We start from the raw sequence: 26,116 nt of genomic DNA, 5'->3' as shown, positions 1-26,116 counted from the left end.
TGACTAGTGAGCCTCCTATCTTAATTTATTTTAGTAGTCAGCCTGACTAGTGAGCCTCCTATCTTAATTTATTTTAGTAGTCAGCCTGACTAGTGAGCCTCTTATCTTAATTTATTTTAGTAGTCAGCCTGACTAGTGAGCCTCCTATCTTAATTTATTTTAGTAGTCAGCCTGACTAGTGAGCCTCCTATCTTAATTTATTTTAGTAGTCAGCCTGACTAGTGAGCCTCCTATCTTAATTTATTTTAGTAGTCAGCCTGACTAGTGAGCCTCCTATCTTAATTTATTTTAGTAGTCAGCCTGACTAGTGAGCCTCCTATCTTAATTTATTTTAGTAGTCAGCCTGACTAGTGAGCCTCTTATCTTAATTTATTTTAGTAGTCAGCCTGACTAGTGAGCCTCCTATCTTAATTTATTTTAGTAGTCAGCCTGACTAGTGAGCCTCCTATCTTAATTTATTTTAGTAGTCAGCCTGACTAGTGAGCCTCCTATCTTAATTTATTTTAGTAGTCAGCCTGACTAGTGAGCCTCCTATCTTAATTTATTTTAGTAGTCAGCCTGACTAGTGAGCCTCCTATCTTAATTTATTTTAGTAGTCAGCCTGACTAGTGAGCCTCTTATCTTAATTTATTTTTAGTAGACACTGACTAGTGGTTGTAAATAGGGGGGTATAAAAACCAGAAGGACCGCCAACATTTCGCTTTACCCGTCAGAATTAAAATAGGAGTTTATTATCACTTGAGTTACGTGACTTGGGCCGATTACAATTTTTTCACGACTAATATTTTCATCGATAATATCATCAAATGACGCGTTAATTTGCGATCGAGATTCTGAAGCAGAACTTGTATAGGTGCAGTGGACTCTCTGAACTTTTGATTTTCTGCAAGAACTACAAGCGTTTTGTGATTGTTTTTTAATATAATGGGATTGATGAATGATGAACTTCTGATACGCCATATTCGCCATTATTTATGAATATTTAGGTCAATTTTTCACTAGACAATTTGACTACTGAGCACCCAGATATCGATTAATTTTACTAGTCAGAGCATTTATTTTAGTAGTCAAATGCCGTGACTAGTGCCTTATATCCAGCCCTGCTTGGAGGTATGGAGACACTGAATTGGGAATAGTACCGCTAGAATTACAGTTTCGATCTGCCTTCCGCGAAACAAATTTTTCAAAATTGAGAAGGAAAGGGACATGTGGTCAGAAATTGATATCCCGGTGCTCCAAGCGAAACAAAAGGCCTCCTACACCGGTGGTCTCATCATGTCTGCCCTACGCCAGCGTCCACAAGCCCGGAGAGGTGACAAAACAGCCATGGGTATAGCAGAACCCTACTGACAATCTCACCCTCGACTCGAGCCACTCATCCCGGCCAAAGGCGCAGCGATGGGGAGACCAGCTTCCACTTCTCACACAGCTGTGGGAGAGACAATGGATGCTCCAGCACCTCTAGCTACGTTGGTAGAGAGCCGAGCTCTTCAGAAATAGCTCCTAAAGGGAAACGAAGGGCACACTGCAACCCACGTAACCCGGCACATCTTGCACTGGAGATCCCGGTGTGACTCCAAAAGGCCGGGAAACAGGGTGACATTGCCTCATACGGAGACCCTCCGCCCCCCAAGCACCAAATGTAGCGTGGACCCTCTCCGTTAGCCTAAGCCAAAAACAAGTTTCCGGGCCCCTAACTGAACGAAGAGGTGGAGATAGAACCATTTGATAACGACTAACATTACCCAGTGCGCCATTGCCCTTACAGTTACAGGTTACAAGAGCCGGATCCCGGCCACCGGTAAAGCCGCCAGTCCTTGCACACCGTGACCGGAGAACGAAAGGGAGCCTGCCAGGAAGGAAGCGGTGCTCTAATACCGCCATGGGGAGCAACGCGTCCCGGGAGAGCTAAGGTCTACTAGGTCTGGCTTAGAACTTAGCGGAGGAATGGCCACTTCCATCAAACTTATAGGCATAGACTATACAGGGTGGAAGCCTCAGCCGTGGTCCAGCCTCGGTACTTCTCCTAGTACATCAGAGTGCTGCGGGTCGAACACTTCTACAGGCGATGGTATTCCACAAATAGAAAAATGTGATAATTAGAAGCGCATCTTTATGAAATCACCCGAAAAAGCATTTGGAAGATGCGCTTCTAATTCCCCATGGTCTATTTTTAGAATAAGAAAAGTACCGAGGCTGGACCACGACAGAGGCTAAAAATTCTTCCATTGGTTTATTTTTGGCCTTCCAGCGCCTGTAGAAGTGTTCCAACCGCAGCACTCTGGTGTACTAGGAGAAGTACCGAGGCTGGACCACGGCTGGGGCTTCCACCCTGTATAGCACTTAAAGCCGGTAAAATATCCGCAATGCCCTGTCGAATAAAAAACTCGTAGGATGGGAGAGCTTGCAAGGGTTTAACGTAGTAGAGGCGGACTGAAACACCTCCGTAAGGACAGGTCACTGTGGGCTAACTAACTCAATTAATACACTATTCTAGTCACTTGAAGGGACGACAGCAGGAGTATAAAATCAACAAATATTTATTTACAATTATAGAACGTTACATGGCTGAACTCAAGAAAAAGATACATATTCATAACCGGACTACGATTTATATACACAAATTATAATGTTTTTTGCGATACCGATTTTTATCTTTTACAATTTTTACTTATAAATTCGATTTTAATATTTTTAGAAAATATATATTTTTAGATTCCTTTCAATTGTACGCGCGGCTTATTTACTTTTAGATAAAAAAATATCAACATTACTCCCCGCCGTTGAACATTGTAGTTCAACAATTCTGGTCAGACAGTTCCAAGTGGTACAGTAACTGAATTGGACGACGTAGCGTAGTTCCGTCAGATAGGCGTAGAAGGCAGGATCTGATTTTTCCATCACGACTGGCATGAACTTCTTTCACCACGGCCATTTTCCAGCTGAGTCGGGGCATTTTGCGCTCTTCGATAAGTACCACATCGTCTGGTTTGAGGGGTGGAGTCGGGTTTGTTGGCGGTCGATGATGTGCTGAACGTAGTTCGAGAAGGTATTCAGTCTTCCATCGATACCAGAACCGCTCGATAAGGGATTGTCGATACTTCAGCCGTTTAGTTAGTTGCTCTCTAGTAGCTGAATGGTCTATGTTGACAGGAAATGATCTGGATGGCAAAGCAGTGGTTCTTTCTCCAAGTAAAAAATGCGATGGCGTCATTGGTACTGGTTCTCCAACGTCTTGATATATGAAAGAGATAGGTCGGGAGTTGATGGTGGCTTCTACTTCGGCTAACAGCGTTTCGAGCTCTTCGTGGGACAAGAGTGCTTGTCCAAGAACCTTCTTCGGCGACATCTTGACACTCCGTACTAAACGTTCCCAGAAACCCCCCCACCACGGGGGCTCTGTCAGCAATAAAACTCCAGATTATTTGGTGATTTGCAGCATACTTTTGGATCTCTGGATTCTTCGCAGTGTCATAGATTTCCTTCAGATCTATATTCGCCCTTTTAAACGTCTTGGCGTTGTCTGATATGATTTTTCGAACCATACCGCGTCGGGCAATGAATCTTCGAAATGCTAATAGAAAATCGTTAGTTGTCATACTTGAAACCAATTCCAAATGTACGGCACGGGTAGTGGCGCAGGTAAACAAGGCTATATAGGCTTTCTCCTTCTTCTTGGTATACAGAGGACCGGCAAAATCTAATCCAGTTGTCTCGAAAGGCAGTGACGGCGTTATACGAGTTGGAGGTAGGGAAGCCATAGTCTCTAACGATGCCTTTACACGAAATCTTTTACACCCATAACATCGATTGATTTCTTTCTTTACGACCTGTCTGACCCTCGGAATCCAGAATCTCTCACGGATGTCCACAATAGTTTCGTTGACTCCGGCATGTTGAAGTCTGTCGTGATGAAATTGTATAATTAGTTCTACGAAACGATGCGTGGTTGGTAATATTATAGGATGTCGTTCGTTGTAAGATACGTTGGCGTGGTCCAGTCTCCCTCCAACTCGTAAGATTCTATCTTCGTCAAGGATTGGGTTCAGAGTGAGAATCTTCGACGTCTTCGGGAACGATTCTTTATTGGATAAGGACTCTAATTCTTGCTGATATTCTTCGGATTGGACTCTCAGTATCCAGTATTTTTCGGCATTGGCAATTTCTTCGGCTGTAAGTTCTAGTGACAGATTTTTGGTCCCGGGCCTATGTGAATTCCCAATGAAACGCAACATCCAAGCAGTCGTTCTGTAGACTCTGATTAAACGACTATATCTATCTAGATCGAGTAAGGGCTCGCTTAAAGATTCGACTCCGTTAAGGACTTGAATGACGTCTCGGGATTTGGACCTTATCTCGTCGTGCAGTGGTTTGGAATTGAGCTGATCGTTGTGCTCGTCGACGTTTGGGACGGATAGTTGTGCTTTGAGGTCGCCGATCAACCAATGCGGACCATGCCACCAGAAATCCGACGTGGATAACTCCTTGAGCGATTTGCCCCTTGTGGGTAAATCGGCCGGATTTTCTTTTCCTTTGCAGTGGTACCACGACTGAGGATTCGTGAGCGACTGAATTTCTCTGACTCTGTTCGAGACGAAAGGCTTCCAAAGCGATGACGATCCTTTAATCCAGTGTAAGGTAATTGTAGAATCAGTCCATAAGAATATACTGGTAGGAGAAATAAAGAGAGTTTTAATCAAGTGTTGAACTAATCGTGCTCCGAGCACGGCACCCATAAGTTCGAGTCGAGGGAGTGTAAGTTTTTTTGAGAGGAGCTATTCTCGATTTCGTGGTGACGAGCGTTGTTCCAGTTTTTCCGGCGTTATTTTGATACCGCAGGTAGGCAACGGCTGAGTAAGCTTTTTCACTTTCATCTACGAAGCAATGGAGCTGAACGTTCTCGATGGAATTTTCTCCAGCTTCTAGGTAATAGAACCTTGAAATCTTTATAAGTCGTAGGTCTGCCAGCTCCTCACACCATTGATCAAATTGTTTTGACAAGTCCTTCGGAAGGACCTCATCCCATGAGATCCCTCTTTCCCATAGTTGCTGAAATAAGATTTTAGCTCGTACTACAAATGGTGAAATCATACCAAGCGGATCAAATATTTTAGCGACGGCCGTCAAGACTCCTCTTTTCGTATTATCTCTTCCGATAATGAATTTCAGTAGCGAACTGTAATCATAAATCAAGTAGTCGTTTGTGGTATCCCAGAATAAACCAAGGACTTTGACTGGAATTGAATCGATTGGTCCTTCGTTGTGTTTAGAGGTAGGTCCTGCTTCGGATAGCAGTAGGCTCCTTAGCTCCGAGGAATTCGTCTTCCACTTCCTCATCGTCATGTTTGCTTCTTGAAATATTTTAATTACGTCTGAACACATGGTGTGAGATTGCTTGACGGTATCCGCTCCAGCTACGAGGTCATCGACGTACAGTGAATCATTAATGAGCTGGCAGACATCTGGAAATTCAGCTTCGTATTTGCGGACGTGGAATCGTATTATGGCAGCCAATATAAACGGACTCGACTTAACTCCAAATGGTACTCGAGTGATTCTATAAGTACATAAAATGTCAGTTTTTGAGGAATCGGAATTACTCACGTCAGTCCAAATAAATCGTAACGAATCTCGGTCTTCCTTGACAATAGAGATTTGTAAAAACGCTTTTTCCAGGTCGCCCGTAAAAGCCACCCTTTTTTCTCGGAACCTCAACAACACGTCCAATAACTCGGGATTAATGTTCGGGCCAGTATCAAGGCAATCATTTAGCGATGGTTTCTTGCTAGCATGCGACGACGCATCGTAGACGATTCGGATTTTCGTGGTATCACTTGATTCCTTGACAACAGCTCGATGTGGTAGATAATATTCAGTTTTTGCTTGTCTTTCCTTCTTAAGGTCTACCTTCTCGATGATACCTTGGTCAAGTTGATCTCTGAATATTTGATTATATTCTTCAAGCAGTGGTAGGTTAGTCTTTAGCCGATTAAGTAAAAGAGTAGTTCTCCGAAGGGCTACAGCATGGTTGTCGCCAAGTTCTTGTTTGTTCGTATTCCAAGGAAATGGAGTCTCGTATCGGCCATTTCGGAACGTGATATTCTCTTCGAACTGCTTCCGGAGGTTGCTTTCTTCTGGGCCTTGCAATCCGGCGTCACATATGCCGATGGCGTCCAGCTCCCAAAAACATCGCAGCTGATCTGATAATAAATCGTCTTCTCGGCTATTACCACATGTAGTCATGACGGCAACGCTGTTAATTCCAATGCTGCTTAGAGGTACAGTTGTGGGACCTTGAACCGTCCAATCGAACGTGGTCTCCATTGCGACCAGCGAGTCTTCAAGTCTTTCAATTTTGCCAGATACTATTTCCCAGTAGTGGTCGGAGCCAATAAGGACATCGAGCTTCGAAGCGGAACCTCTCTCGAATTCTACAGGTAAATCGGCCAAAGGTAAACCTCTATCTTCCATTTGACGAATGACTTCTTCATCGGGGACCATAAAAATTGCTCCACAGACTTCGGGTGTCTCCAGAGCTTCAATTACGACCTTGCGATCCCCGTCTCGCTTGTTACGAAGCTCCAAGTGGACTCTGTTACGCTTCGTTTGAATCGGTCGCTTGCTGCCGAATGGATGGACATTGATAGTTTCTTGTCGTATAACAGGAAGTTGAAGACGTCTGGATAAATCTTCTTTAATAAACGACTGTTGACTTCCCGTATCCAGAAGGCATCGAACTCGAGCAATTTTGTTGCCTTTGTCATTCGTTGCTATGGCTTCGGCGGTCTGTAGTAACACAGCACCCCTTCTTCTGACGTCTTTCGTCGATGACCGAACGATTCCGATAGTAACATCTTCGACTTCATCTTTGGATTCGGAGTGCTCAGATTTGTTTTCATTCGAAGAACCGGAGTCGCAAAGTGCAGTGTTGTGACGCTTCGAGCAGACCCTGCAGGATTTTCGTTTAGCTCTGCAGTCTTTGGCTTGGTGATTGGTTCGAAGGCATATGACACAACAGCGCTTTTTGATCGCAATCTCCTTTCTCTCGTTGACGGTAAGGTTAGTACAGGAACTTGACCAGTGCGTTTTTTGGTTGCAGAAAAGGCATGACTTGTCCGATTTGCTCTGGACATTAGTGTTGAGGGCCGCTGCACTTGAAAATTTTGATGGTAAGTATCGCTTCGGTACAACGTTGCTGTCTCTTGGATGGCGGATTTCTTGGTCAGATCTGGAGATGGCGTACGTTCGTTCTCTACAAGATATTTCTCTTTGAAGGAAACTCAAGAGATCATCTATTTGAACAGCATTTGCATTATTTTGGCGGTGATATGCAAGGGCTATATCTTCAGGTATTAGGCCTAGTATCATATGCCCCAATAAACCGGAATCTTGACAACTTGATAAACCCAAAGCCCCAAGACTACGTATTTGTAGCTCGCAAGAATCATAAAGTTTCCTTAGCGCTACAACGTCACTTGACCTTTTTACGGGAACTAGCTTAGAAAACATTCTCATACGAGCATCAATAATTGCAGATGTATTGCCAAATCTCTGTTCTAATAGTTCCACCGTAATACCGTAGGATTCTGCGCTAAAAGGCATACCAGCAACGGCTGCAGCGGCATCTCCATCCAGGTAGGATAATAAATAGTTTAACTTATCTGTTCTGTCAAGTACTGCATCGTGAATAGTGCTTTTAAAGTGACTCCAGAATCTAGGCCAATCTGAAGGGTCTCCTCTAAACTTCCGTATCTCAAGCATGGGTGATCGTACAGTTTGTCTGCGAGTGCTGTTACAAACAGCACTGCTCGTAGATATTGCATCCTCTTCATCGTTACCGGAAACTGAATCGCTGTCGTGTGTCTCTCTCTCATCTTTCTCGGATCTTTGACTTCTCACGTGACTGTTCAAATGAATTGCTTGTTTCTCGAGTATTTTTCGCTCGGCTTTACCTCGGACAGAGAGCATCCTGTCCAAATAAGTTTGGTTGGCTTGAAACTCTTCCTCGAACTCAGCGTCATCTTCTAAAGCTGCTTCAATCTCCTGGTCTAGCTTCAGAATCTCTTCCTCTCTAGGTGTTAAACGCTTTAGAAGGTCTTGTAGGACGGCAACGTCTGTGTCACGATTTTCCAATTCGTGTTCTATGGCGTTAAGAAGCTTGGTCGCCAGTGTTCTCAGACCCCCACGTTTTCGGATTAGCTTCTTGGTCATTTCTGCTACTGTCGTCTCGATGGCTAGTAGGAACTTGAACGGTGTATTGATCAGCTCAGCACAGTTCCCGGGTTTCGGCACAAAAATGTCGAATAAAAAACTCGTAGGATGGGAGAGCTTGCAAGGGTTTAACGTAGTAGAGGCGGACTGAAACACCTCCGTAAGGACAGGTCACTGTGGGCTAACTAACTCACTTAATTAATACACTATTCTAGTCACTTGAAGGGACGACAGCAGGAGTATAAAATCAACAAATATTTATTTACAATTATAGAACGTTACATGGCTGAACTCAAGAAAAAGATACATATTCATAACCGGACTACGATTTATATACACAAATTATAATGTTTTTTGCGATACCGATTTTTATCTTTTACAATTTTTACTTATAAATTCGATTTTAATATTTTTAGAAAATATATATTTTTAGATTCCTTTCAATTGTACGCGCGGCTTATTTACTTTTAGATAAAAAAATATCAACATGCCCATCCTAATAACTACATCCAGTTTCAAAGTTATACCTCAAATCGCACGCGAATAGCGTTAAAATTAGACCAAAACAAGCTAAGCCTTGGTTAAATTAAAATAAGTCTGGTAAAATATCCACAATGCCCATCCTAATAACTACATCCAGTTTCAAAGTTATACCTCAAATCGCACGCGAATAGCGTTAAAATTAGACCAAAACAAACTAAGCCTTGGTTAAATTAAAATTAAGTCTGGTAAAATATCCGCAATGCCCATCCTAATAGCTACATCCAGTTTCAAAGTTATTCCTCAAATCACACGCGAATAGCTTTAAAATTAGACCAAAACAAGCTAAGCCTTGGTTAAGTTAACATTAAGTCTGGTAAAATATCCGCAATGCCCATCCTAATAACTACATCCAGTTTCAAAGTTATTCCTCAAATCACACGCGAATAGCTTTAAAATTAGACCAAAACAAGCTAAGCCTTGGTTAAATTACAATTAAGTCTGGTAAAATATCCGCAATGCCCATCCTAATAACTACATCCAGTTTCAAAGTTATTCCTCAAATCACACGCGAATAGCTTTAAAATTAGACCAAAACAAGCTAAGCCTTGGTTAAATTAAAATTAAGTCTGGTAAAATATCCGCAATGTCCATCCTAATAACTACATCCAGTTTCAAAGTTATTCCTCAAATCACACGCGAATAGCTTTAAAATTGACGGATTTTGAAATGACGTTTTAGCGCGCGACACTACAGGTACATGTCTTGGGCACACAGCCTTCTTTGCGTGCTTTTTTGACCATAACATGTAGAGGTATTTTCACGCGCAAAATGAATTTTAAAAGCCGTCAATTAGACCAAAACAAGCTAAGCCTTGGTTAAATTAAAATTAAGTCTGGTAAAATATCCGCAATGCCCATCCTAATAACTACATCCAGTTTCAAAGTTATAATTCAAATCGCACGCGAATAGCGTTAAAATTAGACCAAAACAAGCTAAGCCTTGGTTATATTAAAATTAAGTCTGGTAAAATATCCGCAATGCCCATCCTAATAACTACATCCAGTTTCAAAGTTATTCCTCAAATCACACGCGAATAGCTTTAAAATTAGACCAAAACAAGCTAAGCCTTGGTTAAATTAAAATTAAGTCTGGTAAAATATCCGCAATGCCCATCCTAATAACTACATCCAGTTTCAAAGTTATTCCTCAAATCACACGCGAATAGCTTTAAAATTAGACCAAAACAAGCTAAGCCTTGGTTAAATTACAATTAAGTCTGGTAAAATATCCGCAATGCCCATCCTAATAACTACATCCAGTTTCAAAGTTATTCCTCAAATCACACGCGAATAGCTTTAAAATTAGACCAAAACAAGCTAAGCCTTGGTTAAATTAAAATTAAGTCTGGTAAAATATCCGCAATGTCCATCCTAATAACTACATCCAGTTTCAAAGTTATTCCTCAAATCACACGCGAATAGCTTTAAAATTGACGGATTTTGAAATGACGTTTTAGCGCGCGACACTACAGGTACATGTCTTGGGCACACAGCCTTCTTTGCGTGCTTTTTTGACCATAACATGTAGAGGTATTTTCACGCGCAAAATGAATTTTAAAAGCCGTCAATTAGACCAAAACAAGCTAAGCCTTGGTTAAATTAAAATTAAGTCTGGTAAAATATCCGCAATGCCCATCCTAATAACTACATCCAGTTTCAAAGTTATATCTCAAATCGCACGCGAATAGCGTTAAAATTAGACCAAAACAAGCTAAGCCTTGGTTAAATTAAAATTAAGTCTGGTAAAATATCCGCAATGCCCATCCTAATAACTACATCCAGTTTCAAAGTTATATCTCAAATCGCACGCGAATAGCGTTAAAATTAGACCAAAACAAGCTAAGCCTTGGTTAAATTAAAATAAGTCTGGTAAAATATCCACAATGCCCATCCTAATAACTACATCCAGTTTCAAAGTTATACCTCAAATCGCACGCGAATAGCGTTAAAATTAGACCAAAACAAACTAAGCCTTGGTTAAATTAAAATTAAGTCTGGTAAAATATCCGCAATGCCCATCCTAATAGCTACATCCAGTTTCAAAGTTATTCCTCAAATCACACGCGAATAGCTTTAAAATTAGACCAAAACAAGCTAAGCCTTGGTTAAATTAACATTAAGTCTGGTAAAATATCCGCAATGCCCATCCTAATAACTACATCCAGTTTCAAAGTTATTCCTCAAATCACACGCGAATAGCTTTAAAATTAGACCAAAACAAGCTAAGCCTTGGTTAAATTACAATTAAGTCTGGTAAAATATCCGCAATGCCCATCCTAATAACTACATCCAGTTTCAAAGTTATTCCTCAAATCACACGCGAATAGCTTTAAAATTAGACCAAAACAAGCTAAGCCTTGGTTAAATTAAAATTAAGTCTGGTAAAATATCCTCAATGCCCATCCTAATAACTACATCCAGTTTCAAAGTTATATCTCAAATCGCACCCGAATAGCGTTAAAATTAGACCAAAACAAGCTAAGCCTTGGTTAAATTACAATTAAGTCTGGTAAAATATCCGCGATGCCCATCCTAATAACTACATCCAGTTTCAAAGTTATACCTCCAATCGCACGTGAATAGCGTTGGCCATACACGGCTCCGTTAAGTAAGTGTCACACTTATTAGTTATTTCTGGCCATACACGGCTTCGATAAGTAAGTGTCACACTTATTAGTTACTTCTGGCAATACACGGTTTCGATAAGTAAGTGTCACACTTATTTGGTACTTCTGGCCATACACGGCTTCGATAAGTAAGTGTCACACTTATTTGTTACTCCTGGCCATAAACACGCACACTTATAATTTTGGATCCGATTGACTTTTAAATTCCGTTTCATTTTTACAATGGTTTGTTTATTTTCAATTTGCCCAAATATCTAAATACCCAATGTTGAACTATTATTATGGTCTTGGGTGACTTTAATTTTCATTACTATAATCTATGGAGATTAGTCGTCGCGCTAGCTATGTAGTTGGAGACAGTTTTCGTTCGAGGATAATTTTATTTCACTCGGATATAGTAGTATAATATAAATAAATAATATAAATATCATGATGGAAATTTCAATTTCTCCCCAAGAGAACGTAGGCCTACACGAACTTGCGCGTTTAAGTAGAAACTTGGAGCCAATTGTAACGCCAAGAGCTCCCACGGGCACCTCTCAATGCGGCCGCCGACACTGCAATACTTGCGCCCACGTAAATTCCGACTCGATATTTACAACGCGCGGGTCCAATTATGCTATCAACGGCTCCTACACTTGTACGACTTCCAACGTCATTTACGCCTTGCGGTGCGAAGTTTGCCGGCTAGTCTACATTGGGGAAACTGGTCGCCGCCTGGCGGACCGCTTCCGAGAACATTTGCGTGATATCCAAATCAAACCGTACAAGAATCACGTTACGCGCCATTTCAACGTTCACGATGCACACAACCTCTCGATCCTCGTCCTGAAATCACTCAATTGCGATCGTACTAGCTTGGAGGAATAAAACAAGTATACTTGTTTTATTCCTCCAAGGTACTAGTAGGGTCGCGGAAGAAAATCGATTTATTTCTCATTTCAAGACTGTACACCCATCGGGAATGAACATTCGTTTCGCTAATTTAGACCGAAATGTAGAAAGCATGAGAGATGGCGCAAGCGTCGAATAAATATATATTTTTTTTAATATTATTATTATTATTTTTCAAATCTTAGTCTTCTTTCAAATCTTGTACCGCCTTGAAGGCATATTTTGCCGAAGTACTGCGATTTATTTTTATTAAATATACGGTCTTTTTTACCAGTTTTGTCGTTTAATTCTTATATATTGACCGTTGGTGGCCTCCTACTTTTTATATTTTTTACCTCTCCGAGGGGACAAAGTCCCCTAGGAGGGGTTATACAACGACCGTGTCTGTCTGTGGGTGGGTCTGTGGGTGGGTCTGTGGGTGGGTCTGTGGGTGGGTCTGTCTGTCTGTCAGGACTGCGAACGCGTTCGCATTTTCGGTGCAAAGTGTAATCACTGCGTACGCAGTTTCTCAAAGGGTTGGCAAAACCACCGTGTGACGGTGAGCGTTAACGGATGCATTTGCGGTTTGGTTTGGATGGTGTTTTTTCGCTCACCGTCGTGACGGTTTGGTGTATTACGTTTTTGTAATGTTTATGCGTAGGTTGTGAGTGTTGAATTTGTTGTGTTTTAGTTCTGATGGTTGTGCATGTTGAGTCTGTTGTGTTTATATGGGCGTTTTCTCTCCAACTTCTTCTTCTTCTTAATGACTTTGGGACGGACCGAGTGCTGAGTGTAATGCTACCTCTCAACGTCCAATGGCAGGGTTTCCACCAGTTGTACACGGTATTCGTCTTAGTATCAATTTGCGATCGCATCGGGCGGGATTTGAACCCGAGACCTCCTGATTGACAGGCGGACGTTCTACCACAGAACCACCGACACTTGTTACGCCTTATTGAAAATTAGACCTTCAGCTTTATCGGAAGCGTATTTAATAGAGTACGAAATTTTGGTTTAATTGAAATAGAATTGAAATTGAAATTATTGCATCGAAGAAATTCTAATTTAGCGTTTCTCTATTGATTAAAAACAAATGCGCCACCCAGGTTTCGAACCCAGACCATTCGGCTTGGCAGTCGAGCGCTCTACCACAGAACCACCGATAGCTGCTTAGATTCACTGAAATTAAGACAGGCATCGTAAGCATAATAGGTAATAAAGTCTTTTTTTATTAATGAATTTATGAAGGCCTAATCTGGTATTTTTTAAAGGTTAAATCTTGTTTTAGCGCAGTCAGCCGAGATTAGAGGGTTAAAGGGTAGACCCTGTGGGTGGTCCACTTTCTTAACGACCTATATATAGTTCTGTTAATTCAAAGGAGATAATTTAACGTTAATTGCTTTAAGAGCTGGCGGTTTGTCAAGTGGCTCTCTGTGCTTTGTTGATGGTAAGGTTTTTGCTTCTTGTAAATACATTTGGTGTGGATATTTGGATATCTACGATTTCTAACGCAGTCAATGATTTCTTGGGTGTGCGAGTCATTATATGATATTGGAAATTGGACGGCATTGGTCTTTTTCATGTGGTATGCGTCACAACGTCAACAGGAAGTGAACGAGTCGTCCACTACCAGATATCTACGGTATCTTCATCAATGGCGAGTGTTGAAATAAAATGAGCGTTAAAGATGCGGCAAGTATTTCGTAAGCGAGTAATTCCAAAAAGCCTCTGTAGATATTTCTTTCATTAAAATTTGCTTCGTATTATATTTAACTGATAAACTTGTTCTGTAAAAGGGTTTAATTCAATTGTGCATTGTTATAGTACGTCTAACTTACTGTTGTAACTACTTAACTTATGATATTCTGAATAAATTAAAATTGGTCGTTTCGTCTCAATTATTTTAATTATAATAAAAATTTTATACCGGGCGGGATAGAAATGGGTTAATATTTTTAACAAATAACTCTAAATTGCGGAGATATATCTTTAAGGGTTATCTCGAGAAATTAATACCACTAGGGACAATTCTTCCGAGGAGAGGTATATTTTGGCTTGCCAACTTGTTTTAAACTGGCTTCACTGGGATTCGATCTCCGGCCTCTCCGCGCGACAGACAAAAGTTTTACGCACACGGCCACCGAGAGGTTACATTTGAGACTTGAAACTTCTTGTCGTCTCTGCTAGTTCTCCTCTTCTCTCCATTGATTACTCGATGCGCTTGCGCGAAATCGCTTTAAAGTACGAGCGATTGAGGCGCAGCGCCTCTAGGGGCGAGCTCACGTGTAACTTGGTTAAAAATAAACTACAATTCCCGTTGACGCTAAATCGCTAATGTAAATGTAGCGATGATTTAAAGTAATTTAACAAATCGTTTTTAGATAAAATATTTGATTAACACATGTTAGCTAACATAAAAGTACTACCCGTTTATCAAATTCACCCCTAAAGTTTTTGCGTCTGATTTTAAACCGGATAAATATTCTTAAGCGTTAGGTACTACGTAGGCGCCTAGGCCAAGCGCTCACTGCTCCTCGTAACGTCTCCGTCCTAGCTTCCACAAGCCTTTGCTTCGTAACGGAGACATTGCCTAGTGGAAGGCAGGACGGATACGAAACAGAGAGCCAGTGGGCGCCTAGTCTAAAGCGCCACTTAAGTTTAGTGGCGCTTTATAAGTAGGATTAAACTATCATCAGAGAGTGTAAAGATTATGAGAGGCGTCTCTCTTTCAAAAAAGCGTACTAACTTTTTTTTCCCAATAATGTCCACTACTACCGTAAGAGCGATGGCGCCACCAGTGGCGCCGTTCTCACCATAGACATAATAAAGAAATAGACCCAAGATTCTACGGGGGTTAAATACGGGAGCGATAACGAGCAGACAACCAGTATTTGTTCCGTATTCCTGTGGTACCACGTTTAAGCGACGCCTGTCGATTAGGTGAGAAAATACAAAATCATCACGTGACACGTCACAGATGTTCGTGTTTGTAATCTTTTAGGTACTCTGACGTGATTCGCGAATATTTTGGCTGTGAAAATTTAAAATAAGGTAAATTTTTTTTATAATTTTTAAATAAGTCAATTAATTCTTTCAAAACCCAAATAAAAAGCAGCAGATGATCTTATAATTAAAAACAAAAAATTATATTTGCGAAATGATATTTTGTCAAAGGCTTAAGTAACTATCCGGTTTGTTGTGGAACTTGTGGTTATGGTTTGTTATGGGAATATTCTGAGATTCTAAATTGTAAACAAAAGTAAATGGAATTTCGATGAAAAGGATGATTCTACTAAAGGTATGTAGCTATTGTCCTTGAAAAAAAATTAGCTTTGACAATTTAAGTCTGATGGCTTGACCCTTCATTTCTAGATTTTTGTCCTTCGCTAATTTGTGGAGTCTGAGCTTGCAATATAAATTAATAATTTTCTGAATGATGATGTTCGATCCTGCCTATAGTTATAAAAAGATTTTTAAATAAGAATGAATATTCATTGAAATAATATGATAGTTTATTCCTACTTATAAAGCGCCACTAAACTTAAGTGGCGCTTTGGACTAGGCGCCCACTGGCTCTCTGTTTCGTATCTGTCCTGCCTTCCACAAGGAATTGTCTCCGTTACGAAGCAAAGGCTCGTGGAAGCCATGACAGAGACGTTACGAGGAGTAGTGAGCGCTTGGCCTAGGCCATGTAGTACCTAACGCTTAGGAATATTTATCCGGTTTAAAATCAGACGCAAAAACTTTAGGGGTGAATTTGATAAACGGGTAGTACTTTTATGTTAGCTAACATGTTTCATAATTTGTTTTGGTGATTTTTTTATTAAAAAGTTATAGAAAAAGTGTTTTCTACTAAAAATCTGGTTTTTATTTGGTAAAAAAAGGTTAATTTCAGTGTTTTTACGCATTGCAATAACAAGTAAAACAATACCGGAAAAGGTTTCATTCCATAAGTAGGATTAAATTATCATATTATTTCGATGAATATTCATTCTTATTTAAAATCTTTTTATAACGAAACCTATAATACTTTCTCAATGGACAATTGCTGTAAATCGCGACACATTCAAATCATGATTTAATTTGTAATGATCACTTTTTAAAACGGGATATACAAATTGTAAATGACAAAAGGTGGGTCACACCAAAAGCCATTCCAACTCTGGTTTGGTTTCCATAGAATTAAAACAAGTAAAAATAGTCAAAATAATTTTTTTATTTAATTTAAAGAAATTACATCCAGTTGAAAATGAAATAGAAAAAACCGGTGATGCTAACTTCTCACCGTTAAATTTTGACCAAGGATCATTTCGTGTAGGTTTAATTATGTTATTATAATTTGAGTAAGATCTCCTTGGTTTTTAGCCAATTTTGTTTAGTTGTTATGAAGAGATATTCCTCTATCTATAAAAGAAATGTAGTCTAAGAACTAGAACTTGCTGTATTATGAAATATTGTTGGCATGGACATCTTACCAGATCACCATGAACATGTTTGATCCTGAAGTTGGAATCGAACATCATCATTAAGAAAGTTATTAATTTATATTGCAAGCTCAGACTCCACAAATTAGAGAAGGACAAAAATCTAGAAATGAAGGGTCAAGCCATCAGACTTAAATTGTCAAAGGTAATTTCATTTCAAGAACAATAGCTACATACCTTTAGTAGAATCATTCTTAATTCAAGGTAGAATCATCCTTTTCATCAAAATTCCATTTACTTTTGTTTACAATTTAGAATCTCAGAATATTCCCATAACAAGCCATAACCACAAGTTCCACAACAAACCGGATAGTTACTTAAGCCTTTGACAAAATATCATTTCGCAAATAGAATTTTTTGTTTTTAACTATAAGATAATCTGCTGCTTTTTATTTGGGTTTTGAAAGAATTAATTGACTTATTTAAAAATTATAATAAAAATTTACCTTATTTTAAATTCTCACAGCCAAAATATTCGCGAATCACGTCAGAGTACCTAAAAGATAACAAACACGAACATGTGTGACGTATCACGTGATGATTTTGTATTTTCTCGCCTAATCGACAGGCGTCGCTTAAACGTGGTACCACAGGAATACGGAACAAATACCGGTTGTCTGCTAGTTATCGCTCCCGTATATTTTTGGCAAATCAAACTCCGCGTAAGGTGTCTATTTCTTTATTATGTCTATGGTTCTCACAGCGCGTGCGTTTCGATGTTAGGTTTAAAAGAGACGCAAAAACTTTCCAGATTTTTAATGCTAGTTTTACAAGGTTTTTAAATAATTTAGTATGTCTGGGGTATATTGTTCCGTTTTAAAATTGTAAAATATCGAAAACAAGAAATCCTTGTTTATATTTTTTTAAGTTTCCAAAGGAAAAAGACTGGTAAATTCGCATTTTCATTAGATAGGCTTATTGGCATATTAACTTAATATAAATTTTAGTTCTATTTTGTGGCTGAAAAATGTAAATAATGATGGGCTTACAAATAAATCTACGGAATATTTACACGTTAACCATAGAATTTGCGCGAATCATTTCATTGATGCCAGTTTCATGAATATTAGAACTAAAAATAGGCTCACACCATCCGCTGTGCCAACAATTTTCAGTTTTAAAGACTCTACACCATTGGAAATTTCAGAAAATGGTAATTTCAATTCAAGCCTTGCTACTCCTCTGGGAAGATCTAAAGGATAATTTTGGTTTTAAGTTTTTATTAACGGACAGGATTAGCCAAGCTTTTGTAGATAATTTTCTTGGATCTATAAGACAAAAGGCAACCGTGATCATCCGAATCCACAACAATTTCGAGCTGCATACCGGGCTACCTCTGTGAATAATCTCTTGAAACCACCGGATTCTAATTGCATTGATGATTTTAAACATTGACACTTTTAAAACTGCAGCTCCAGAACCGGATGAAGATTTCTCCAATTTTGAAAATCTTGTAGTCTCGCAAAGCCAGGGGCAATGTTCCGATGAAGACTTAGAATTTTGTAATTCTATTGAAAGTCCAAACCTGCTAAAACAAAATGTTCTTAGTTACATTTCAGGATATCTAATTCACCGCTGCTACTCAAACCTTCAATGCTCTTCTTGCATAAGTCAACTCAAAAAAGACAATCCAATTGTTGACCCAACAAATCTGCTCTTTTACTTTAAAGCTTTCAAAACAGCAAAGAATTCTTCTTTCGGCAGCCTCATCGTACCAACTGATAGTTTCTTCAAATTTGTAATGGAGACAAATGAAGTATTTGACACCAGTTTTAAACTTTTATCGCACATGACAAATATTAAAGGACGTTTGGAGAGATTCATCATTCAAAGAATTGACAAGAAATATTTTAAAGCTAATGAAGATTCTCCATGTGCAACTGCATACCAAAACATGATATCTTTTTTCATAGAATTCTGCATACATAGTTCCCTTAAAAAACAAGATATCAACCATGAATACATGAAAACCCAGAAAAGATAGATAGGAAACTGTTAAAAATACAACATTAATCTCATTTTACCAACTTCAATGTTTCCTCGTATTATTTTAATTTATACCGCTCTGTTCTCGTTAAGCCTCGGCCATTTCATAAAATTTCCAATGAATTTCCTTGGTTAATCAAACAAATTAATTCTTTTAGTATCAAAATATTATAAATAGTCCGCTTTCTTGTACTTACGTTTCTTTATTTTTCATGGAATTGAATTTTATTAATTTTAAATTAAAATTAGCATAATTATGTTTAACAGTCATGACTGATGAAAAATACTTTCCGGATGTTTACAAAATTAAAAAAAATTCCAGTAGCGACATCGTGTGTCGGATCGGAGGTCGGATAGTAGCGTTACCTCTCCTATGGGCGCGCGCTCTCAAAATCTTGTACGAAATTTTAACGTTACGGGAATAGGAAGAGACGCCTCTCATAATCTTTACACTCTCTGCTATCATATTATTTCGATGAATATTCATTCTTATTTAAAATCTTTTTATAACTAAACCTACAAAACTCTCTCAATGGACAATTGCTGTAAATCGCGACACATTCAAATCATGATTTAATTTGTAATGATCACTTTTACAATTTAGAATCTCAGAATATTCCCATAACAAGCCATAACCACAACACACCGGATAGTACACGAGTTACTTAAGCCTTTGACAAAATATCATTTCGCAATTAGAATTCTTTTGTTTTTAATTAAAAGATCATCTGCTGCTTTTTATTTGGGTTTTGAAATAATTAATTTACTTATTTAAAAATTATAATAAAAATTAACCTTTTTTTAAATTCTCACAGCCAAAATATTCGCGAGTCACGTCAGAGTACTTAAAAGATTACAGGCGTCGCTTAAACGTGGTACCACAGGAATACGGAACATATACCGGTTGTCTGCTAGTTATCGCTCCCGTATATTTTTGGCAAATCAAACTCCGCGTAAGGTGTCTATTTCTTTATTATGTCTATGATATTAACCTACATTCGGTTTAATTCAATGTTTTTTTTAATTTATTTAAAAATAATTGTTTTTTGTGGATTTTTCCTATCTGACTAACGTTAAATTTTGGACGTAGCGAAACCCTGGTGGGAAAATATATACACGGTAAATTCAGGCGATTTACGGGGCCGCTAAAGCGCGGTACGCGTGATCGAAGTTGGCCGTGGAGCGATTGACGCGCAGCGCCTCTAGGGGCGAGCTCGCGCGTAACTTGGTTAAAAATGAACTACAATTCCCGTTGACGCTAATGTAAATGTAGCGATGATTTAAAGTAAATTAACAAATCGATTTTAGAAAAAATATGTGATTAACATTTTTCCAAAATAAATGAATTTAAAAGAAACCCCGTTTGTACTTAAAGGAACCTTGGTTCCAGCCTACGCAGCGTTGCCAGACGTACCAAAATTTTAGTATAATTCAATAATTCTAGCTAGGAATTTGAAACGTACCATAATTTCACCAGTGTGCCATCATAGACAGTATATGGTACGCCTTTTTCAATAATTGTAACAGACCGTACCATATTTTCCATATTTCTGGTAGGACATACCATATTGATAATTACACGTTAATTAACCTACCAAATGCTATAAAAAATATTCCACTGACAATTTTTCCCGTTTATATGAACTTAAATGTAATATAAAATCGTCTTGAAAAATCGTTTATTGCTTTATAACATTCCAAAATAATATTTTAACGCGCCATGTAGATAATCGAACAGCTGCTCGTCTAGGTAAAGTTTGCGTTGTCAACGCGCGTATTAGAAAGCAAAATGAGATTTTGGAAAGTAGGTTGTAATTCGGAACGATATTAATACTTTTCGCCAATTTTGTCATCAGAGTATTATAAATATGACTTGAAATAAGTTTCAAGGTTTATTTAAAAGCTAGTTTCATAACTTTCCATCCATTGGTTCGTTCACAATGTATATTTAAACAAGGATAATAGCTATTATCCTTGCTTTAAAGTAGACGAAAATTTTAAGGCGGTGACTCACTGACTCTTGCCCAGTCTTAAGCCTTGGTTTAATCTACCGCGTATTTTGAAACTGAAAAACCCGATTACTATCGTTAAATGATGGCCAAACGCTAATTGTAATACGAAACAATTTCAACAAATAACGAAATATGTGGGATTTTTGGCATTAAATGGACTTAATGAACTAAATATTTTAGAGAATCTACGTATATAAAAGGTAGGCAATCGTATATTTAACGTTAGGGAAACAGTTAGCGAAGACAGCTCAGTAGTTCAATGGCAATGCATACGAAAGACGTCGGTGACTAAAAATTCTACGATATAACAATTAATGTAAGTAATTTAATTTTAATTGTCATATAATTTCTATAAAATATTACTCTAGGTTGTACAAAATAGAAGTATTTAAAATTCACCGGGAATCACCGCTCTCTCCCTAGATGTATATCTAGGCGTACGCATGAACTTTGAGCCCGCCTATTTCGAAAATAAACCTACAACTTAACGAAAATGAATGTTCGTAGGTACACTAACAATTGTAAGTAAAGTAAGTTTAAGAATCATTTATTTGTAAAGATAAAATTAAAGATACAATTTGGATATAGTAGCGCTCGCGAAAAATTAAAACTAAAAAATAAACTACAGTCGCAGAAAAGTGACTCGTACCTTTGAAAGGAATAAAAACAGCAGTGTCGTTAAGCTAATCACTCGCATTGAATATTGAAAAATTAATAAATAAATAAATTATTTCGCAAACAAATTACAGAATTTTCTGATATTAAATTTTGGAGGCCCTTACCAAAATTTCAAGTAGGCCCAGGCCTACCCCGGCCTGTTGCTGGCCGGGCCGTGCTTAAGGGGGGGGGGGGGGGGCGAGCCGGGCGGTCGCCCAGGGCCGCTAAAATGTTCCAATAGGGATGTATATACCTGAGGGCCGCTACACTCACAATTGTCAGTTTCGCCCATGCATTTCGCCCGGGGCCGCGAGACCTCTAAGCACGGCCCTGGTTGCTGGCGCCTTAAAGGGTCATATATTATTTTTTATTGTTATAGGTGCCGCCTTAAAGGGTCATATATTAATGTTTATTGTTATAGGTGCAGTCTTAAAGGGACATTTATTATTTTTTATTGTTATAGGTGCGGCCTTGAAGGGGCATTATTTATATTATTAATTAATTAATTTTCAATTTATATGTCAAGATAATTAAAATTGTATTTAAGTATATTTCTGCGACCAACAATGATGCCATTCAGCCTTTCAAATCACGGTTCACTGCTCCTCCATTTTGAACACAATATTTTTAGTCACGTTTGGTCCACAAAGGTATACATATTTATATTTATTTAACCCCACACATCTAATATTTAAAATTTTAAAGGTTACATTTAATAAAAATAAAAACCTATTTTTTCGTGAAGCTTACAGTATAATATATCCTAAAAACAGTTCATTTATTATTTTGTGACCGTAATTAATTTTTAATTCGCATTAGAAAGTGGATATTTAAGCAGATGACGCGATTCACTCCAAAACGGGAAAACGCTAGTGGTCACGTGTTTATATTAAGGCCGACGTCACAGGCGGGAAACTGCATAAGCGCCTAAGCGGCAATTTAAACCTCGTAGTCGGTAGTCCTAAATTTCGAGTGATTTAATTTTACATTTTAGCGATGCAACAAATAGAACCATATAGATTTGAGCCAGAAAGAAATAGTAGTAGTTCTAGTGAGTCTGATATATCGGAAAATTATAGTTATAATGAATCAAATGATTCTGATGAATCAGATGATTATGGCCACCGCTTAGATGCAGATGTGAATACCTGGTGAGTGTATTTATTTTCAATTATTCAATTATTTAATTGGTTTCAACCATGTGATTAATTTTAAATGAATGCCAATTAGGTGTAGATGTACAAATTGTAAAGTTATGGCAACGGAGGATGAGTGTACGTGCTGTGTAGAGCAGAGAGAAGTTAGAAATAAAATTTAAGAAGTCTCGTGCATTACTCTACACCCTGGATTTGAGGCAGTGTGCCTAAACATTTATGTTTTAAACACAGCGTACCGATTATATGCCCGGAACTTTATAAGAAGGCTTGGGTTACCTAACAATGATCCAAATGCGTATGTATAACCATTGACAAATAATTTGTCAATGTATAAGTTTGGTTTTCATTATTATATTATAAAAATTATTTCATTATTATTTTTGTTTTTAGACGATTCAGATATACAGCCTACAGGCAATTTGTTGGCATGATTTACAAAAATCTGGGTGAGCGATTGAGAGTAGTGATTCCATCATGTGTTATCTCTCGCATTCGTGCAAGATTTCCCTCACCAGATGACACTTACCAAGGATATCTACATGTTTAAATTTTAGTGATTGAGATATAGTCAAATTCTTTAGAAAAGGTTCAGTTATATTTGTCATGAAAAAGTAAATGCTCCAGGAGTTTAATAAACTGGTCTCATTTTTAAAATAATTTACAAGGGTTGTCATTTTTAAAACTTTTTACAAATTTAAAATAAAATTAGAATTTTTTAATCAGTCAGACTGTTAAAGAATCATTAAACTACTTTTTTTGGCAAAATCTACTTGTAAATTTTGTAAGTAATTCTTCTTTCGGTGGGTGATCATATGAATATGAAAGGGGAGGTGGTACAATATCTTTTCCCAAAGACTTATTAGCTTCTTCGTAAGTGGGATAAATCTTTCTCATTTCTAGAACCTTTTGGTATAGCGTTTCGACATAACCTAAAATTAAAATATTTTAATTTTTTTTCTCAAAATATCACAAATAAATTTAATAATCTCACCATACGTACAATCCTCCTTTCGAAATACCAAAGTAGGTTTCCCTTTTTTGGCTTTGGAGAATCGATACGTACACTGGTCTACATCACCAAATTTCTTTATATCTTTTTGACAATTTTCATTGTGATGGAGAGCGGATAAAGCTAGCCTATTTAAATGAAGTGAATAGTAAATCGATTTATAATACATATCAAAATTTAATACTGACCTTGATTGCATTCCTTCGTAAAAAAAATGTGTATTTTTAGGGGCATTGGACAACAAAGTAGCGTGGTACCCCTCAAGCGAACTTGTCCCTCCATATCCGGAAGTTAATTCAACGTCTTTCAATAGCCTTTTCGCTTCGACAATTTTTTCAACTTGAAGGTGAGCCAAGGTTCCCTGTCTTACCAAGTTTTTTTTCTTTGTTTTTTTTATCCAAAAGTCCATGCAAACATTTTTTAAACGAGCTCCCTGGGTGATTTTTATGTAAATTTGAAATGTGATTTGGAAGACTGAGCCATTTATCTCGTTTCTCCTCTTTAGTGTTACTCGCAGCGCAGAAATACAGATGGTTGGTTATACTTTGGATCCAGTCTGTTTTCCATCGAGAGGTTGACTATACCAGCATTGAGAGTGTCCATTCACACAAAGAGATTCGATGCACACCATTGACCCCTTAATATATTTAATTTTCGCAGCAGTGGCCCCAAAGCAGTGTCGACAGAATGTGAAGAGTTGCATGAGGTTACTCATAAACACTATGAACTTTTTTCCTCCAGCCGGACCTTCGGGTAACTCTTCCTCAATATCAAAGTCAGAATCACTCCTGTTTTTAAATAAAGCATTATTTAAGACACAATTAAATGAAAGGAGATATAAAAATATTTTCCATTACTCTGATTCCGAAGAGGGTTCGTAAAATGAGGTATTAAGGTCATCTGGGTTGCAATCTTCATTTTTAATATCACTTGAGTAGTATTGAGTACTAGAATCAGCATAATCCTTAGATTGACAACTGCAAGAGGGCTTCAATTCCTCTGGCATAGGTAGCTTGTTTTCAGATTGACTTTTCTCGATAGTTTGTGTACTTTTTGAACGGAAATGCTTATTAATCTTAACCGTTTGTACTTTTCTGGATTTGAGCTGTAGATCCATCATAGTAAAAGCATCTTGCATATCAGTCTGGATTGATATAGGATTTGGAGTAGGGTTCAAAGTTAAAACTTCCTCAACTGACATCTCTGCATTTGACACCACTCCAATTGTCTTAGCCTCGGTCTCAGCCTCACCCAGAATGTTTTCTATTTCCTAAATTATTGAACCATGTTTTTAAATCTTTTAAAATAATATAACCCTGGATAATTCTTACTAGTTTCTTTTGCCTTTTTGATATAAGACTCCTTGGACGTTTGGTTTCCTTTTCTTTTTGGTATGCAAAGATAGTCGGAATTGCTCCTTTAACTAACATCCGTTTAGGCCAAAAAGTGCTTTCAACACCAAGACTTTGAAGAAATTCAGCGTTTGTATTTGTTTCAAAACAACTAGTTTCGAAATGTTTTTGACATAATCTCGAGTACTTCGTGGGTTTAAAGTTCTTTCTTTTTACTTTAGACACCCATATTTTTAATAGCGATGAGTTATCCAGAGGAAACTTGAAAAAACTATTCTTTCCCTTGCTATAAGCCGAATTACAACCGTACGCACTGCAGTAAACCACCATAGTCTATACTTTATTTAATTTAAGTACTAGAATATTAAAAAATAACAATAAAAATTAGGCAAGAGTTAACTCAAAGTAAGGCCCTAAAAGGCTAAAGCGCGGAAGTACCGTAGACGATCGCTGTGACGGAGCCTGATAGAGAGAGGAATTCCCTTTTTTGACGTCAGCGCACCAAGCGCCGTTTTTCCCCCCTTTTCACCCGTTTTGGGGGACGCCAGAGATATAAGCGTGTATTGCGGCAAAGTACGTCTTTCTTAAATGTAACCTTTAAAATTTGTTATTATTATTATTATTTTATTTTTGTTGCAGATCATTGCAATAAATAAATAATACATCTATGGTCATGATCTTAATCTTTTTAATACTTTATTGGCGTGCTCTCTATCTTCAATAATTAACTATAGCTATTGTTACATAAGTGTGACACTTCCTATTCTTCACATGAAAAGGTTTACTGAGAGCTATTCTCAGGGGCACCCGCAGAAAGTTTTCAAAGGGGCGGCAAGTCAAAAGGGGGGGGGAAGGAACTTCATACCTTAATTAGTGCATTTATAGCTCATAAAAGGTACGTGGGGCGGGGGGGCGTTTGCCCCCTTGCGGGCGCCCATGGCAATTCACAAAACAGACTGCATTACGGGCTTCGTCGCCGTTTTGCGTCCGCTTGCTCCCGCGTCACACGTAGCCTTTGACAGCGCCTCGCTAGGGGGAGATTTTCTTGTAATGACGTCACTCCGTTACTAGCTCTCAGTAAAATAATCCCCAAAGTGACCAACTTATGGAACAATATTATAGACGTATGCTTTAGCTAGTGACGTAGGAAAACATTTTCACGTGACCTCCCGTATTTTATAGACACATCAGATTCTATTCGGATTT

At 38.3% G+C, this 26,116-nt stretch overlaps 4 protein-coding genes and 2 long non-coding RNA genes across 6 annotated transcripts; all 6 read right to left on the bottom strand.

Moving 5' to 3' along the window:
- Positions 1 to 2,797: 2,797 nt before the first annotated feature.
- Positions 2,798 to 3,349, bottom strand: LOC149958667 (uncharacterized). Its single transcript, XM_090167237.1, has one exon. It carries the CDS (start codon positions 3,347 to 3,349, stop codon positions 2,798 to 2,800), a length of 552 nt encoding a protein of 183 aa, XP_090023363.1.
- Positions 3,350 to 3,490: 141 nt separating this feature from the next.
- On the bottom strand, positions 3,491 to 8,211 carry LOC149958666 (uncharacterized). Its single transcript, XM_090167236.1, has 3 exons — positions 4,733 to 8,211; positions 3,624 to 4,668; positions 3,491 to 3,574 (listed from the first exon to the last, which is right to left on the bottom strand). Exons 1-3 carry the CDS (start codon positions 8,209 to 8,211, stop codon positions 3,491 to 3,493), a joined length of 4,608 nt encoding a protein of 1,535 aa, XP_090023362.1.
- Positions 8,212 to 16,294: 8,083 nt separating this feature from the next.
- On the bottom strand, positions 16,295 to 17,124 carry LOC149958665 (uncharacterized). Its single transcript, XR_016478326.1, has 3 exons — positions 16,915 to 17,124; positions 16,729 to 16,840; positions 16,295 to 16,657 (listed from the first exon to the last, which is right to left on the bottom strand). It is a non-coding gene; the product is annotated as an uncharacterized LOC149958665 (long non-coding RNA).
- Positions 17,125 to 17,626: 502 nt separating this feature from the next.
- On the bottom strand, positions 17,627 to 19,009 carry LOC149958664 (uncharacterized). Its single transcript, XR_016478553.1, has 4 exons — positions 18,921 to 19,009; positions 18,762 to 18,850; positions 18,326 to 18,670; positions 17,627 to 18,262 (listed from the first exon to the last, which is right to left on the bottom strand). It is a non-coding gene; the product is annotated as an uncharacterized LOC149958664 (long non-coding RNA).
- Positions 19,010 to 23,296: 4,287 nt separating this feature from the next.
- On the bottom strand, positions 23,297 to 23,873 carry LOC149958663 (uncharacterized). Its single transcript, XM_090167235.1, has 3 exons — positions 23,747 to 23,873; positions 23,541 to 23,686; positions 23,297 to 23,478 (listed from the first exon to the last, which is right to left on the bottom strand). The coding sequence occupies exons 1-3, from the start codon at positions 23,755 to 23,757 to the stop codon at positions 23,297 to 23,299; spliced, it is 339 nt and encodes a 112-aa protein (XP_090023361.1). The 5' UTR covers positions 23,758 to 23,873.
- Positions 23,874 to 23,995: 122 nt separating this feature from the next.
- Positions 23,996 to 25,422, bottom strand: LOC149958662 (uncharacterized). The gene is made up of 4 exons (XM_090164995.1): positions 25,349 to 25,422; positions 24,890 to 25,266; positions 24,416 to 24,828; positions 23,996 to 24,346 (listed from the first exon to the last, which is right to left on the bottom strand). Exons 2-4 carry the CDS (start codon positions 25,238 to 25,240, stop codon positions 24,097 to 24,099), a joined length of 1,014 nt encoding a protein of 337 aa, XP_090021121.1. The 5' UTR covers positions 25,241 to 25,266; positions 25,349 to 25,422; the 3' UTR covers positions 23,996 to 24,096.
- Positions 25,423 to 26,116: the final 694 nt, after the last annotated feature.

This window comes from Leiobunum rupestre, chromosome 2 (assembly GCF_980474605.1).
Source record: "Leiobunum rupestre chromosome 2, qqLeiRupe1.1.hap1, whole genome shotgun sequence".
NCBI lineage: Eukaryota > Metazoa > Arthropoda > Arachnida > Opiliones > Sclerosomatidae > Leiobunum > Leiobunum rupestre.
The sequence above is the reverse complement of the archived record's forward strand: the minus strand, read 5'-3'. Positions and strand labels throughout refer to the sequence as shown.